This window comes from Gymnoscopelus microlampas (genome assembly GCF_963454915.1).
Source record: "Gymnoscopelus microlampas genome assembly, chromosome: 7".
NCBI classification, from domain to species: domain Eukaryota; kingdom Metazoa; phylum Chordata; class Actinopteri; order Myctophiformes; family Myctophidae; genus Gymnoscopelus; species Gymnoscopelus microlampas.
The window spans coordinates 22,582,068-22,600,199 of NC_139944.1; the positions used below are offsets into that span (position 1 = coordinate 22,582,068).

The following is an 18,132-nucleotide window of genomic DNA, read 5'->3' on the forward strand; positions in this document are numbered from 1 at the left end:
TGATAACGCACTGCGGGAGGGAGAGCAGAAGGCATAGGAGACCACATAGTCAAATCCTCTTCTGTGTTGAACCCGTTTGGGTCCCATTTTTACACTCTCAGAGTTAAATTAACACTGAGGATTTTCCTGTGTAATTGTGGATGAGTAAAGGGGGGAGATACAGACTGCTGTAAGTGAATCACTCCAAACACAACGCATTATCAGCTAATTGATTTTCATGTACAATACACACCTAAGGGCTATCTCACTGACCTGGGTTTATGGTGCTTGAAAGCTTTGATACCCACACTCTTTGATATCCACTCTCTGAGCGATTATGTTTTTGTGTAGACATGTGACTGAAATGGACAGTACAGTGGTGGAGTACATTTACTAAAGTACTTAAGGCATTTTCAATACTTTTACTTCTACTCCACTACATCTCAGAGGCTAATATTGTACATTCCTCCTCTACAAATATTTGACAACTTTATAGAACTAGTAACTGCACAAAGTGTGTGCTGCTATATCTCTCCATTAATGAATTGCCATCTGGTTGTTTGTAGTCCTCAGAGAGGGATTATAGACCTTCATGGTAGGTTGCCGGCAGATTGCAGATATAAAACAATATAAATCACGAAGCAGACAAATTACACACCATGTTCAAATTGGTGTATGCTGCAGCCATTATGGTCAGAATTAGGATGCAATCTAGAACAGTGACACAATAGTGCCTGATTTAGACTTGGTAGCGCGCTGTCGCACAATGAAAATAGCTGACTTACAAGCGGGTGCAATTTTCGGTGCACAACACCGGCACGGTAAATTACAGACAGTCTTTGCTCGTACAGCAGTAAAGCAGCACAGCACATTCCACACAACTGATGTCAATGAAGTTTCCCATTCTCTCTTTTGTTTAGTTTTTATAATCAGGAAATGATATGGATTTGTTGTGACAGCGGGGTGCTGTATTTGTCATCTCATCCTGCCACTGCATGGCCTCCACGCTTTTGAAAGGTTTATTATGGGTTAACAGTATAATCAAATCCCCAGGGCACTTATGCTAGAACTGTTCTGTACAACTTATAGAAACTTTGATCCCATTATGTCAGAAGAGCGTAGCCTTGCACGTCACCAGCACAGAGAGCCAAGAGGGAACCCCAAAATAGTATTCTTTGTTCAAAATCCCTTTTTGTAAGATGACAAATTGTTGACACAGCAACAGCCTGGTGCAGCAGTTACTGAAGGAGACAGCATTGAGGACTAAATGCCTAATTTATACTTTGCCATACAGCCGTGTCCCTCGCCTAAATGTACAAGCTCAAAAAACATTGCGTCACGTGTGAGTTTGTAGATCAGCTATTTTCGCCACAACACAACACACTCATTCAAACTCTCTACTGCAGGGTTTTGTGCCTTGCTCAAGGGTACTTGTTTGAATCCTTACAGCAGTGGCTCTCAAAGTGGAGTCCAGGGACCCTCAGGGTTCCTTGAGGGAGTTCCAAATGGACCGTTACAGGTCTGTAACTCTTAGAGTGTACAAATGGAACCAAATGGATCCGTAACATTTGTACACTCTCAGAGTTATGGGGGCCCTTGAAATTAAAATGTTTGAGAACCACTGCCTTAGAGATATGGGGCCTGACTTCAATCTTTCTCCTCTCCATCTCCTGTGTAGGTGGAGAGAATGTGCTGAAAAGGATGACTATCATAGGGGTGATCCTCTCCTTCAGACAAATGGCACAGGATGGCCTGAAAGAAGTAAGGGACCGTCCAACAAGCTGCACCACAAAAATGAAAACTCTTAACTTGGCTGCCAGCTTTTTTAATTTTTTCCTACAGTAGGCTGCCAGACTTTTTCAATGAGAAAAAAAAGCACTTAGGAGCCGAGATACATCATTTTTAAGTTTTAAGGTACAAGGAAGTGGATGGGAGTCTAAATCTTCGGTAAATCATATCTCCTTGGTCTTTGGGTTTAAAAAAAAAAAAAAAAAAACTTATTTTGAAAACATTTTTTTTTTGAAAGAACGCAGATCTGCGTACTTGGCAGCGAACAGGCTTTTGCGCAAATGAACGCAGATCTGCGTTCTTGGCAGCCAATGTGTTAAAAGGAACAGACTATACTAAGACGTTTTATTAGATTAATCACATAACATTTCCCTTGTTGCTTTTCAACTGGAAATGACAACCAAAACCAGCACAGTGTGACAACATTACTGATAATGTTCTCTCACAATAACAGCAGATTAGCTAACCTCTGTACTACAAAACACTTAATCTACCCAGACTTTACACTTAATCTACCACATACTGTACTGTACTGACAGTCCCTGTAGGTCAGAATATGCGTTAATGGTTAACTATTCTTAAAATAATTAACATATTTCATACTGTATGTTTCTCATAACATAGTGTAGTAGGAGAGGGCAATTATAATGTGTGTGTATAATGGTACTACCGTAAATATAATTAATAAGTTAATAATGTATTTCACGTCACGTGAAAGCTTGGCCATTCAGATCCGGATGTCACGTTTCTGATGTCCACCCACCCACCCACCCATGCACCGCCCACCCATAAGCCCATTTTAGTATAAAATGAAGGCATACAAGTCTTACAAGTCAGGGTTCCTTTTATAAATAACAAATTCTCAGATGTCCTTACCTAATGGGGGCTATTCTAAAAGGTCAATTATGGTCTGTGGTCCTCACTTGTTCCCAGTTATTCTACTAGTCCTCTTTAACCTCATACATTTCCATAAATGATTGTTACTCTGTCTAAAAGCCTCCATGTACAGTAATAGCTTTCTAATACTTTACTTTAGCTTGATTAGAATTGTCCTTGGTACTGTACATGCTATATTGTATCTTGAAATGTTCCCACTGATTCTCTGCTCTCTGTTCCTATATTTAGACCCTACACAAGCACTGCCCTTACCTCATGGGGCCCATCGAAAGCTTGAGGGACTTTCTGTCCCCTGAAACTGACATCAAGGTAAATCATCATGATAATTTGTCATGTCATGGACTGCTATTTGAAACTGGAATACAGATGTGAGTCACTGTCTGTGTGTTTGTTTATGTTTCCTTAATTTCTTGTGCCCGCTGCCAGTAGGCCACGGAAGTACCTCTGCATATTTATATTTATATGTTAAAATATAAAACTAATTTCATAATGGAAGTGAATGGCAGTCGGATCGAACTTAGACCTTGCCCACATATAAGTCTGAGATTTGTCACACTCACACACACACAAAAAAGATTGATGCAAAATCAAATGTCCTTTGCATGTAATCTAAATAAGGATAAGTGGAACATGATCTATTTAGTGCACAATAAAAGAACCTGAAGGACATCACATTATTGTGAGTGCTGGTAATCCCTCTGACTGTAAAATTACTTTTTTAGACCACGCACCCAGTAAAAAATAATAGAAGAAACTGGAATAGTGCTTAAGTTAAATTATTAGGTCCTCCGTACGCTCACAATGTTCCCTGTAGTTTTGCCACTTATATTCACAGTGCGGAAGAATCTACAGTATTTCCCCCCACTATATTCGGCATGTAGGGCATACCAATCTTTTTGTATTAATCACAATGTATATTTACATTAGTGAGTTTGACCCTTTGGGAATCATCACGTCATCGGAGATTGCAATCCTGTAGTATGAGTACCAGAATGTTTTGTATTATTTTACTATAATAGAGTAGTGCACTATTTCTTTTCGGTATAGCATGCTCAGAGATGGAGCGAACCTCAATGATCTTACCGTACAATCAATTGTGACTACTTATCTTCCACTGGAACGCTCAGCCCCCCCCAGCTCGCTTACGTCTGGCCCTTAAGAGTGAGGCATGACAGCCGTGCCACAGGCCAGGCCAGGATAACCCCAAAGACGTCACCAGACCCCTCATGCCTGCGTGAGAGCCTCTGAACGCCCGCTGCAGCTCTGCAGTCAAAACCACATCAACCAACATTCCGCGCTGTGCATGTAACCAGAAATAGGGCAATACCAAGAAATGACTCTCAAGTTGCAGACGCACCGAAGATTTAGTGTCATCGCTTCAAGAGATTATGACACAACATTTCTTTGCAATATTAATGCAGTTGTATCTTTGCGTTATGTATTTTTTTCTTTTTTTCTATGGTTTTGCTTGTTCTGAGCTTCATAATCCGAATGTGAAACAGCTTTAAATACTGTAGCTTGTTGTTGTTTTTGCTTGAACTTGCAGGACACACTGAAAGTCTTTGAGTTGGCTTCTGCTGCAGGGTTTCCATGCGACATTGACCCAGCCCTGTGTGCGGCGATGGCCAGCATGCGCACAGGTACGTCGCACGCCACCAACACAAAGTTAAACCGCTATTGCTATAAATCATGTGAACTCTTTAAATTAAATTACATTTCACTGAAAGACAGCACGAGTGTCCGATGTTGTGTGCTGAAGTTGGCGTTTTTTTAAGGCTATTTTCAGTATAAATCTGTGCAAATCAGGCTTACCTTTGAAAACCTACAGACAACACATCACTGGATGAGGAGTACAAGCTGTCCTATTTGCTGCTCGTCTACATCGCTGTGTCGCTGCCAGTCCTGGCCTTGGATGACAACTCTGTCTACAGTCATGTCCATGGAGGTGGGCCATCATTTGTTCATTCATCCATTTATGCTTTCATCAGGCTAGTAAGCCTTTTCTACAGCCCAGAGCACCACAAGGTCATGGGTTCAATCCCAGGCACCGCCAACTCAGCGTATGAGTAGCACGGCTTGGGTGAGGCAAGCCGCGCGGGAAGTACTGGGAGCTGATGGTAGGAGTGGCGCTCCACCTCAGCATTCCATCTCCCAGGGGTCTAGCGTATTGCGAAACGGGGATAGCCTCGCGCTCTGGCTGATACCGACAATAAGTCTCTCCCACCTAATTACTTACTTACATTCATACTATTCATTCATTATCTTATACATATTTGGGTATATTCTAGCTGGCAACAATTATTAGTTTCCAAAGACGCCAATTGCTGACTACTACCTCCTGAAGCCATTACTGTATACTGTATGTCAATAACGGGGTAAAACCCAAACACCTACTACATCCTACAAGTTTACTGGCATGTATCATACTTTCCTGTCTGACTGACGTGGTCCTGAGCAAAGTATGTTTGCCTAATGAGAACCATGTTTCTGCCGAGGGGATTTGTGTTTACAGATAACTCTGCCTGACGTGCATCAATACAGTTACTTTTGGCACGTGGCCCTGTTGACCCTCATTACTTGGCTCAAAGCCTGGACCAAAACCTTAAGAGAATTAAACAGCAAGAGATCTTTATCAAGGCCGAGTGGCGGTGTTTGTCTCCGCTTATTTTCTCTGTCTCTATTTTCCATTGACATGTTTAAAGGAGATAGACCATATAAGCTTGAGGAAATGGTGAGTTTCCTGTTGAGGGCTGCGCTTCATTATGGCCTATTATTTGTTCTCCATTGCACGATGGCTTTGCTTGCCGACAAATAATAATAATGATAATCCTATATTAAAATTGGCTAATGGGTGGGCGATGGGTGGGCGGTGGACGGACGGACAACATGCACTTATGTATGTTATGACACAAACAGAAACCGTTGCCTAACAACGCAGATTTGCACATGTCCCATTGCAGCTACACCCTCAGACATAATAGCTAGTAGTCGCTTCTTTTGTATATATATATATATATAACTAAGAACTCCGGTCATTATGGTTACTACTGTATAATTGCCTAATGGATACACACTGTCAAATGCACACATATGGAGATCCACATATATTAAGTGAAATGCACAAATTGGTGGTGCAACGTGAGTGTGAGGGCCGCATAGCGGCCCAAACCTCTAGTAGTAATATAATAATAATTGCAGAGATAATAACCGATCTTAAAGCTAACAGCATGTTGCGTATCTTGAAGATCTATTATTTTCGCTAAATGACACAGTTTAACTACTTTCAACCTAGTGTCCCTATTTTGGACATTTCATTATATTTTCCCTAAAATAATCCCACATTTTCTAAAATAGTGAAAATAGCACAAGCTCCCAACGCCTCACGATGCGAGCTGTTATTGACAATTGACAATTTAATTTGGTTCTATTCTACATTCTGTGCTTGTTTTTGGTCTGTTCTGTTCTGTTCTGTTCTCTGGTCCATTGTTGCACTTCTTGAGGTGTGTGTCTCTCTACTCAACAGGCCACAACAACAACATCCACTGTTTAGCTACGGCCGTAAACCAGCTGGCCGCTGCCATGTTCACCAATCAGAACAAGAACATAGAGCAGCACCTCAAAGAGTTCCTCCTGGTGAGTCTCACATACTGTACAGTAGAGTATAGCTTCCTACAACTGCAGTACATGATGTTCCTCATCTAAATTCTAAAAAGAGGCAGCTACATTTTGTGCCCTCAGAAATAAACAAGAAATTATATTTGATAATGAGATGAGTGATTTCCATGGGAAATCATATAGCACGTGGAGTCAAAACCAAACACGTAATACTTTATTTGTTCACAAAAACACAGACACATACTGTACATAGACGCGCGCGCGCACACATACACGCACGCACGCACGCGGGGCAATACTATATACGGCTCCTATACTTTCATGTTTACTTATGTCAGCATTCTTGTCCAACGACATTGTCAAGAAACATGCCACCCTACAGTATACCCCATTAAAATAGGTGCACGGTACGTAAATCTTTCAATTTGTTTTTAACTTGCTGTTGCTGTTCCGTATAGCTGGCTTCCTCCACTCTGCTTCAGCTGGGACAGAATGAGGACAGAATGGAGATCAAGAACCGAGACTCTGTGTATCTGCTCCTACACATGGTAAGCTCTGCTCCACAACACCATACACAACAACCGTACTGCTAGAAAGACGCTTATTCACCTACTTACTGGAGCCTGTTGCACTGTAAATTTTACTCTGAGAGTGTACAAATGGATCTAAATGGTTAATAAAAAAATAAAAAAAATGTAATTCACAGTTAAATTAACAGAGGATTTTACTATGTACTGTCAGGCTTACCACATAGTAAAAATCCTGTGTGCTGTGGGTCCCCTTTTATGTTCGCAAAGTTAAATTAACAGTCATGAAATTTGCTGTTCACGGTTAATTAACAATCATGTTGTGGGAGATTTAACTTACAATTATACATAATTTGTTTCTATTGTTATCAAGTTACACCTACCTAACTCACTCTTTATACTTAATTGCATTGTAGATTGTGGAGGAGTCGCCGTTCTTGAGCCAAGACATGCTGGAGAAGTGTTTCCCCTATGTTCTTCTGCGTAACGCATACAGGGAGGTCTTCAAGACCTTTGTCATAACTCTTGGCTAACAGTTGGGCTTTTGTCATTACTACCATTTACGTTTGTATATGATTTATTTTTTCTAGGAAGGGCTTCTGATGGCCATGCAGGTTTTTATTTTTAGTCTTACGTTCATGCAGTTACATGTAATATAGGTACTGTAGGTAGACAGTTTATTGATCTCGGGAGGACAAGGGTCCATGCGGCAGCACAAAAAGAATAAAAATCATAGTATACATGGTATACAACACAGGATATCACATACATAACAAGAAAATAAAGCTATGAGCCACTTAATAATGTACAAATTAATCACAACCATAAATCATTCATTTATAAGTTACTGTTGGCCACTGAGCAGCCACAGTGGAGCAAATTGGGGTCACCCTTTAAATGTCAAGGGAGGGGATGACATTCATCATTTACCCTCCCTCGCCCCCGAATGTGTGGTGAAATGAGCCTCCGCTTTAAGTGCTAGTTTGTTGTGGATCATATTGCTGCTGTTACCGTAAAGCTCCAATCCAGAACTTTTTTCTCTTTAATGAATAGAACATTATTTTAACCAATCCGCATGGTAGAGTATGTTAATAATTTACCATAGTACATCTGCAGAGGTTGGAGGTAGTCTCCCTACTCTTCCGTTGAGAAGTGTTATAACCTGGTGTCGGGTAGTACTGCCTATAGCTCATAAGCACAATATCTCCCCTAACCAAGCAGGGATCCCTTAATGGAAGAGTGGTTTTGGCCTTGAAAAACGTGGAATCCCGGGTAGGATATGAAAGTTATGGATTGCTGATTAAATTTGCCTGAGATAAAATGAAATAAAAATTGCAAACATAGTCATTATCAAACTGTTGGCTGGTACCTACTTACTGTTACCATCCTCTGGACTGTGAACATCTACACAGTATTGGCAATCATTTACAATGTAATTAGTTCACAGAAAATTACACAAATGCAAGGTTGGAGTCCTGTAAGTCACTCTTACAGGACACCCTAGTAGTCGAGTAATTAAGAGTGCCACAAATTGACTAGGAGAGCAGGTAGACATAAAACTAAATATCCATCTAAATAACATACTGTTGCGTATGTGAACAAGTAAACAACAAATACATCTATCTATTAACATAACTAACATTTAACATAGGTAAATAGGCAACAAGTGCAGATGCAAAAGAAATAAGGATGGGGGTGAGAAGGAGCCTGAAGAGATGAGTTTTCAGACGGCGGCAGAGGTTGCCACACATTTTTGGAAATTAACCATTGTCTTGTATTCAAAGATGTATTATTTTCTAACATTCTTTAAAAATAATTCTCTGAATAAAGAGCTTTAATTAGTCTGATGTTGTCTTCTGTATTGCACTCAATGTAACTACTTAAACCCTATATACTGTGTTGACCAGGGTGGGTGCTATAATTGGTCCCCTCCTTTTTTCCCTCTACACTAAATCTCGCAAAACGTTGTGAGCTTGTAAATCGGCCAATTTCAGCAATCGTCTGCCTATTCTCATCGAATGGTCGCCCATTATGACATGCCCAGAATAGGGACGCCAGGGTTCATGTTGTTACTATCCAGCCATGGTCTACAGTGTTTACAGTCATTCCCAATCTGGCCAGTTCCACCCACCCAAATCCATCATCTTTACAACCCCCTTTCTTTAACACATCTATACATGAAGTTCCTCTTTGCTAATTTCAGTCCCTTTTATTTTGCAGCCAACCCTGTTCCCACCCAGCCTCCTTCCTTCCTCCCCTCTCCTCCTCTCCTCTCCCCTCCTCTGCTTCCACCCTATTCCCCATTTATAACCCTTTGTGGCTGGTTGCCACACTGGAGATATGGCTGTGGAGATCACTTTTGTGTATGTGTGAGTGGGGGAGGAGGTACGGTAGTAGTTAAGGGTCTGAGAGTGTCCCTGGCACTGTCTTTTGGTTTGAGCAATAATGGCTTCACAGGGACATTACAGTACAATCATGTTCAATTTTATTTGTATATCCATCTCTCTACCTACTGTACAGTACTCTGCAGAGCCGTCTTGTCTGTATCCGTTTACCTTCTCATTCACTCACTCAGTTCTTCCTCCACTGTGCATGTGGAGGCCTTACATCCAATTTATACTTGGTTGTGCATTAAATAGCAGATGTACAAGCTCACGTTGTGAGCTTGTACATCTGCTATGTTTGGTGCACAACACCGGCGCGCAATCGAGTAAATCGGGGCTTTATCCTGAGCTGTTATGTCCTGCACCGCAGTGGATCACAGCTCTGTCCCGAGACACTGCACACATATCTAATGGTGGAAACTCTGGTCCCAATATAAAGGCCCCTGCTGAATGCACTGGTGACGCAGAAAGCTCTCCTGCCGAGTGCCGGGGATTCTGAGCACTAGGAGCGGTGACACACACTCACACTGTCACACACACGCATACACATACTGTACACACATGCACAGTCAGGGTCACCAGCAGAGTGAGGAGCCAGAGGCCGTGACACCAACTCCAAACACACGTAGAGTGTGCAGAACCGTCATACTAGTCCGGAGACACTGAGGACCACAATGGGACGGTAAGACCTTTCATAATATTTACCTTTTCTTATTACAGATAATTTACAATCCAAAAATGACATCTCTCGGCGCCTGGACGGCTCAGCGATTTAGTGCACAGACCATATATGCTCCTTGGCGCCATGTGGACCCGAGTTTGAGTCTTATCACGCATGTCTCTCCTCTCTATGCTCTTGGTTTCCTGTCTCTCTACTCTCTCTGTACTATCTGAAGAATAACGTATATAAATTCTGACAAAATATTATATATATATATATATATACATATATATATATATATATATATATATATATATATATATATACATATATAAAATAAGTAGCTAGCTGTGGCTCTTATTGTCGGCCATATATGTCACTGTAATCTTTCTTTTCTAGGCACTCCAAGTCGCTTTACAGAAACAAGATACAGTAAAAACTACTTTATTAGGAAGAACTAGTTAAAAAAAGGTTTTAAAAAAACTATAAACTATAGATAAAACTATAAAAGAAAGGTAAACAAAAGGGGGGGGGTGTTATGTAGGGAATGCGTATACAGAATTGAATCCCTAATTAGCTTGATTAAAGCCGACGTACTTGATTTCCTTCTCTTACAATTTAAGTTTAGAAACTGCAGGGGGCACAGCATTGGGACTGTGGCAGCTTAGGGTAAGAGCAAATTATTATCAAATTATTGTGACAATATTGTGCTATAATGTTTTGGGGGAGGCAGATGGCTGCCCACCCAGAGCCTGGCTCTGCTCGAGGTTTCTTCCCGTTAACCCTATAATTTTGGCTGACCAGAATCCCCATGGGCTCTATCTATACTAGGCCCACTCCTTTTCACCAAATCTCTCTACTGAAAATAACCGATATATAAGCTTGGCTGTGTCGCGTTGTGAGCTATTTTCACCGAACGTTCACCCAAGAAAAGGGACGCTAAGGTTCATGTGGTTAAGAGGGAGTTTTTGTCTTGCCGCTCTATCGCCAAACATTGGCTCTCTGCTCTACATGTGAATTGTCTTGAGACAACTTGTGGTTTGGCAGGCAATACAATAAAATGTAATTGAAGATTAGATTAGATAAGATTAGATTTTATTGTCCCAGAAGTATATGTTTTCTCATTGAATTGATTTTAAATGGAAAAGTTTTGTCTTGAGGTGCAATTTACATCCAATATCGCCAAAGCAAATGTGATCGTCCAAATCATTTTAACCACATGAATGTACATAGGCGGACATTCTGCTAAAATAGCAGATTCGTAAGTTCGCAATGGGACACAAGCGTGTAGATCAGCTATTCTTGATGTAGAGGGAAAAAAGGACGGGACCAAGTATAGACCCCTGGGGGACCACAATCAACAAAGTATATAGAGGTTATTAAGATGTTAACTTCATATTCCCACATGGGTCCTTGTGACCCTTTGATAAGATTTATTGTGTCATAAGTCAGACATGGCTTTCTGAAGTAAATATCTTGGGGAGAGTCATAGCTGACCTCAGGTCAGTTACTGGATAGAGAAAGCTCAGTGGGTATTAAGTTAATCATCCGAGACGGAGGACATGAAGTGTGTATGTTGACATGACGGATCTGCAGTTTAGGGCACTCGTTCTCAAAGTGGGGTCTGGGGACCCACAGGGGTCCTTGAAGCGGTTCCAGGTGGTCCCCAGCAAAAATAATTAATATAGCATAAAAATCTGTTGAACGACTAACCATATATACATGGGCTATTTGAAAATATTTTCAGATGGGGTTCCGCGGCCAAATACATGTATTCATTTGGGAGTTGTTCACATGAAAACGTTTGAGATCCACTGGTATAGGGTGTGTGTGACGGGCATGGCCAACAAAGAAATAGGCCCATTTTTAATTCCTCTTGGGATTCCATCTGTCTTTAATGGCAGTGAAATCAATGGGGAATTATACTGTAAGTACAGTACCATTGGTATATTCTCTGACAAAACCTTTGTTTTACTGCATTTTAATTATCTTTCTATTTAAAAACAATGTGGATCTTGGCCTTAATGTGGCCAGTCTGTGACGTCAGTCGGCTGTGATGTATCCATGATGCTTATAACTTGACGTTTGGGCAAGGTTTGAGCCTGCTTTATTAATCAGATTAAAGTCATACATTTCAAAACGTAATGTGGAAACTTCTGTGGCATCAAGAAATTGATTGGCCCAGTGTTTGCTAGATTAATTAATTATTGCCTTTCCGAGTTCACTTTGATTTCAACTCTTGTTTTTAGTGTTTTATTGCTTTTAATTTTAACTATTTGCTTATCCGAGTTTTTTCCTAATAAAGTTATTCTCTTTTTTCCCCATCTCCCCCTGGCCCCCCCCCCCACACACACGTAGACTTTGAGTACTTAGAAAAGCGCTATATACATTCCAGGTATTATTATATTCCAGGTATTAACAACTCTGGAGACACACACACACAGACATACAGATAGACCTTCTTATAGATAGCTAGACTCCTGCAGAGCCACATCGCAAAGGTATCTGCACACCTTTTTTTTGCAGGTGCAGTGGAGAAAATCAGTGTATATAACACATATATAACACATTTTAATGCACAGTGATTTTGCAGTGCAGTGTCGCATTGATTCTCCAAGACAATTGCAATTATATTTCTGTACAAATGTCCATTGGTGGCACAGATCGCTGCGGTGGGCGGAAAAACAGCTTTAACGCGAGCAACAACATTTGTATGCTGCAATGTCAACTAATCTAAGCTTTTGCAGTACATGGTGCCATGTCAAAGAGCATGGGAGTATGAGAGTCAGCCTGACCCAGTGGCCAAAGCCAGACAAGCAAGCAGGGGGACAGCAGGGAGTGGGCAGGGGCTTTCCCAAGCCATGCTGCAGCACCGCTCTCACAGCCCTCTATAAAAAGACTAATGAATTTAGGACCTGCAAACTGTAAAAGTTGTTAGGGGACAATCATTGTTGTCTCCTCTGATCTTGTGTGCATACTTTTCTTATACCACATGAGCCCTGTTCTGGGCATGTCATAATAGGCGAAAGAACATTTTCGTCTAAATCTTGTGAGCCCGTAGATCGGCTATTTCGGACGAAGAGATTTGGTGTACAGGGAAAAAAGGAGAAGGCCAAGTATGGTTCTGTGGGGGAACCCGGTCAATTAAGTGTTCATGGGCTGGCAGCTGTTGCTATTATAACGTTGATAGTGTAACATGCTGTTGCGTGTGGCCATGACATATCATGTATCATTCATTCAATCACTGACTCAATCATTCACTAAACACCACTGTCTCTCCTCTCACTCAGGCTGGCACACCTGCAGCTGATCTGTAATTGCTGCCGCCCCAATCAAGGCACTATAAAACCAGCCAGCTTCAGTCTTTCTACAGACACAGACCCAGCAACACACCAGTTCCCACATCCTCCTTTGTTTGGCTATAAAGCCTTTTCTTTAAGTTAGTTTGTTACTTTAGTTTGGCCTGGAGATGGCCGGCAGTTCCCTGTTTTCGCTTAGTTTTTAGTTTAGTATTGCTATTTTGTTAGGTAGGGAGGGGGGAGCAGCTTCGGCGTCCCTATAGGGGGTGGCCTGGTCCCCCCTCCATTCTATTTAGTTTTGCCGGCATCTCCAGGCCTCCTTTTGGTTCATTCATTCAGTTTGGTAAGGTATTTCTCATATTGTTTGTTTCCTTATTTCCACTGTGGGAATTAATAAAGAACATTTAAATTTTTCCAAATTGTTTGGTGTCCAATTTATGTTGGGGTCTCCACTTCGAGCCATTGCTTTATTGTAGTACTGTGTGGAGACCGTAACATAATGGGGGCTCGTCAAAACTATTTTTTTTTTCTCTAGTTGAGTAAGTTGAACTTTGTTGGTGTGCACATTTGATTTGAAGGTTTGGATTTATTTTGTCCACCTTCATTAAAATTCATTGAATTAGTTTGGGCTATATTTTGTTTGCAAAGTATATCAGTTGCATCAGCATTAAGTTAATTTGACTTAAGACTACTGAGTTTCGGATACATTTGTTTGCTAAGTATATCAGTTGCATCAGCATTAAGTTAATTTAGCTTATGACTACTGAGTTTCGGATACATTTGTTTGCAAAGTATATCAGTTGCATCAGCATTAAGTTAATTTGGCTTATGACTACTGAGTTTCTGATAGATTTGTTATTTGCATTGGTAGACCCAAGTTTGTACACACCACTTTATTAAGACACCACTTTTGCTGAGTGTTGTGTTGGGCAGTGTTTTTCACTTGCTGGTTCTGTGTCTCATCAAGCATTGGCTTTTTGACTAATTTGTATTTTGTTTCAAGCGTTTTGTGGTTTAGGCCAATATTGCTTTTTTGCAATTTTTCCGCTTGTTTTTGTCGCTTTGCGATTAAAGTTTCAATACAGAAAGGTTAAAAGTAAAACTTCAAAATGGAGTTTAAGCTGGAAGACTTTGTCAAACAGCCTTCCCTTGAAGCATTTAGAAAATGTACCAAGGATAATTTAATTTCTATTGCTGATCACTACAAGGTCACGGTCTCAAAGACCCAAGCGAAGAAAACTGTAAAGCATGAATTGCATACTGCATTGTTTGAGCAAGGCATGTTGCCAGATCCTGGTATAGCCGCTTCACCAGCAAAACAGGCTGCTCCTGATCAGAGTATTAGGAGGTTGGAATTGGAGCTAGAGCTGCGCCGAATAGAATTGCGGGACAAGGACAATGAGAGGACAGCCAAGCTTAAAGAGCAGGAGTTGAGGTTTAAGCAGATGGAGTTGGAAGAGCAGACTAAAAAGGAAATCCGCCTAAAAGAGTTAGAGCTAAACCAGCCCTCTCCACAACATTCAAGTGGTACCAAATCTGATTTTGATGTTAACAAATGCATTCGAATGATTCCTCCATTTAATGTTAAAAATGTGGATAATTACTTCGTTCTGTTTGAGCGCACGGCTGATGCCTTGAAATGGCCCAAAAAGTTTTGGCCATTATTACTGCAATGCGTGTTAACTGGGAAAGCCCAGGAGGCATATGCATCTTTGTCACCAGGTGACAGTCTAGATTATGACAAGGTCAAGGCTGCAGTGCTCAGAGCATTTGAATTGGTTCCTGAAGCCTATAGGCAAAAGTTTCGCCGGTACAAGAAGTCAGACAGTCACACATTTGCAGAGTTTGGTCGGGAGAAGGAGGCTTTGTTTGACCGCTGGTGTCAGTCATCAAAGGTCACAGAGTTTGATCAGTTGCGTGAGCTCCTCCTACTAGAGGAGTTTAGGAATTGTTTACCAGATAGGATTGCAACCTATGTTAATGAGCAAAAGGCTTCTACTCTCTCAGATGCAACTGTCCTTGCGGACGAGTATGTGCTCACCCACAAGGACAGTTTTGATAAGACTCATTTGTCCTCGGATCGAAGTTCTTATTCTTCCTCATGGCGTAAACCTAACTTTTCTCACTCAGACAATGTTTCTCCAAAAACTTCTGTCCCATTTGCTAAACGGGAGGTTGAGGAGAAGCCAGATAAGTCAGATAGTGGGGAGGGGGTTAAGGAAAGACCAACTTGTAGCTATTGCAAAAAACTTGGTCATACCATAAACAAATGCTACACTCTCAAAAACAAGTCTCAACCACCTAAAGCGGTTGTGTTGATTAAAAGTGAGTCTCCGTTGCCTTCTGTTTCAGAAGAGCCGGTGCGTGTTCCTGACCCTGACTTTCAGCCATTTCTAATGAAAGGTTTTGTCTCTCTGACAGAGGGAGACCCAAAAGTACCTGTTAGTATCATCAGGGACACTGCGTCCAATCAGTCTGTAATTCTAGAGCATGTGTTGCCATTTTCAGAAAAGTCTGCAGCTAAATCAGTGTTGGTGAGGGGGTTTGATATGCAGTATGTAGGTCTGCCACTCCATAACATTTATCTTGACTCAGATTTGGTCAAGGGGTGTGTTAAGGTGGGGCTGCGTGCGCAACTCCCAATCGAGGGGGTGACTCTTCTCTTGGGCAATGATTTGGCTGGTGGGAAATTGCTCATTAATCCGGAGGTAATTGCTGTTCCTCTGCCAGAAAACTCAGACGATTTGGCGTTAAAATTTCCAAAAGTCTTTTCAGTCTGTGCTGTGACGCGGGCAATGGCCGAGCGTCAGAAACTGGATGCTGAGGTGGAACTGTCTGACAGTTTTCTGGTTGACTGTTCAGCTTCTCCACCTGCCTCTCCGGAGGCCCCTGCCAATTCTTTTGTTTTGCCTAAGCTTGATTCGAAGGTATGCATGTCGCGTGAACAGCTAGTTGCCGATCAAAAACGGGATGCGACCCTAGCTCCTCTCTTTGAATGTGTCATTTCAGGAGAGGAGTTAGAAGATTTGTCAACTGGGGTTTTCCTCAAAAACGACGTGCTCATGCGTAAGTGGACACCTCCGCAGCTGTCTACCCATGAGGGTTGGGGGGTGGTGGAACAGATAGTTATCCCTCAAACATACCGAAGTGAAATCTTGAAACTAGCTCACGATAACCCACTTTCTGGTCACCTTGGGATTAATAAGACTTTTGATCGTATCTTGCGGTACTTTTTCTGGCCAGGGCTTAAAGGTGACGTGCGTCACCATTGCAAAACATGTCATGTATGCCAGGTTGCTAAGAGTCAATTCATCGCTCCATATCCACTTTACCCGATTCCAGTTATTGGTGAACCGTTTGAGCGCGTGCAAATTGACTGTGTTGGGCCTTTGCCTCGCACCAAGAGTGGTAACAAATTCCTCTTAACTATCATGTGCACGGCGACTCGTTTTCCAGAGGCCATTCCTTTGCGTTCGATTACAGCTCCAGCTGTTGTTAAGGCCTTGGTCAAGTTTTTCTCTGTGTTCGGTCTACCCAAAATTGTACAGTCTGATCAAGGAACTAACTTCATGTCACGGGTTTTTGCGCAAGTTATGAAACAACTTAACATCACCCATGTGTGTTCAAGTGCTTACCACCCAGAAAGTCAGGGAGCCATCGAACGTTTCCATAGGACATTGAAGTCTATGTTGCGTACCTACTGCTTTGAATTCGACAGGGACTGGGACGAGGGTGTCCATCTCCTCCTCTTTGCCGCTCGTGAGGTGGTACAAGAGTCCCTCGGCTTTAGTCCCGCCGAACTGGTCTTTGCACATACAGTGAGAGGGCCCCTTAGACTTTTGCAGGAAAAGTGGCTGGGTGATAGCAAGCCTCAAAATCTACTCGACTATGTCTCAAAATTCCGTTTCAAACTTCTCCGCGCTTGTGAATTGGCAAAACAAAACATGACCGTTGCACAGGGTAAAATGAAGAGATGGTTTGATAAAGATGCAAAAAGCAGGAGTTTTAGTCCTGGTGATAAGGTTCTGGTTTTACTGCCCATTCCCGGCTCTGCTTTGCAGGCACGATATAGTGGCCCTTACCTGGTCAAGAAGAAGGTGGGCGACCGAGACTACATCATTGACACCCCTGAACGTCGACGGCATAGTCGGCTGTGTCATATTAACATGTTGAAGCCTTATTTTGACAGGGAGTCTCAGTCTGTTTCCACCCCTACTGACGGTGCAGAGGTCAGTGTGGCACCGGAGCTGTCCAGTGGTGATAAGGTAACTCTGGCACTGTCTAGCGACGCCAGTGTTCCTCTTCCTGAATCTCAGGACGATCAAGATGATATTGTAGGTATATCCAGTGATGTCGTTCATGGGCGACTTAAAAACTCAGAAATGCTTTCTAACCTTAATGATTGTCTTCCGCATTTGGTTCAGTGTCAGCGTGAGGATGTGATCGGTTTAATTGGCTCTAATCTAACTCTCTTCTCAGATGTGCCGACTCGCACACATGTGTTGCAGCATGATATTGATGTTAATGATTCTCTGCCAATTAAACAACACGCATATCGCGTTAATCCTGAAAAAAGGCTTCGTCTCCAAAAACAGGTGAACTACATGTTGGAAAACGGCATAGCTGTACCTAGCACAAGTGCTTGGAGTTCACCCTGTCTTTTGGCTATGAAATCTGATGGCTCGGATCGGTTTTGCACCGACTATCGAAAGGTGAACGGGGTCACAAAACCTGACTGTTATCCTCTACCTAGGATAGATGACTGTGTAGATAATGTTGGCCGTGCCAAGTACGTTACAAAACTCGACCTACTAAAAGGTTATTGGCAGGTGCCGTTAACACCTAGGGCTCAAGCTATATCTGCCTTTGTGACCCCTGACGCTTTTCTAGAGTACACCGTAATGCCATTTGGTGTTCGAAACGCTCCAGCAACGTTTCAGCGTTTAGTCAACACAGTTCTGTCGGGTTTATCGGGCTGCGAG

The 18,132-nt window shown here is 42.0% G+C and overlaps 1 protein-coding gene across 1 annotated transcript in view; it reads left to right on the forward strand.

The window, feature by feature from the left end:
* The window catches only part of nckap1l (NCK associated protein 1 like), a 37,293-nt gene extending 28,645 nt beyond the window's left edge, over positions 1-8,648 (forward strand). Inside the window, exons 25-31 of the mRNA XM_084061621.1 lie at positions 1,658-1,740; positions 2,893-2,973; positions 4,211-4,304; positions 4,493-4,609; positions 6,188-6,297; positions 6,738-6,827; positions 7,223-8,648. Of these exons, the coding sequence (XP_083917747.1) occupies positions 1,658-1,740; positions 2,893-2,973; positions 4,211-4,304; positions 4,493-4,609; positions 6,188-6,297; positions 6,738-6,827; positions 7,223-7,339 (692 nt within the window). The 3' untranslated portion in view covers positions 7,340-8,648. The remainder of the gene's footprint in view (positions 1-1,657; positions 1,741-2,892; positions 2,974-4,210; positions 4,305-4,492; positions 4,610-6,187; positions 6,298-6,737; positions 6,828-7,222) is intronic.
* Positions 8,649-18,132: the final 9,484 nt, after the last annotated feature.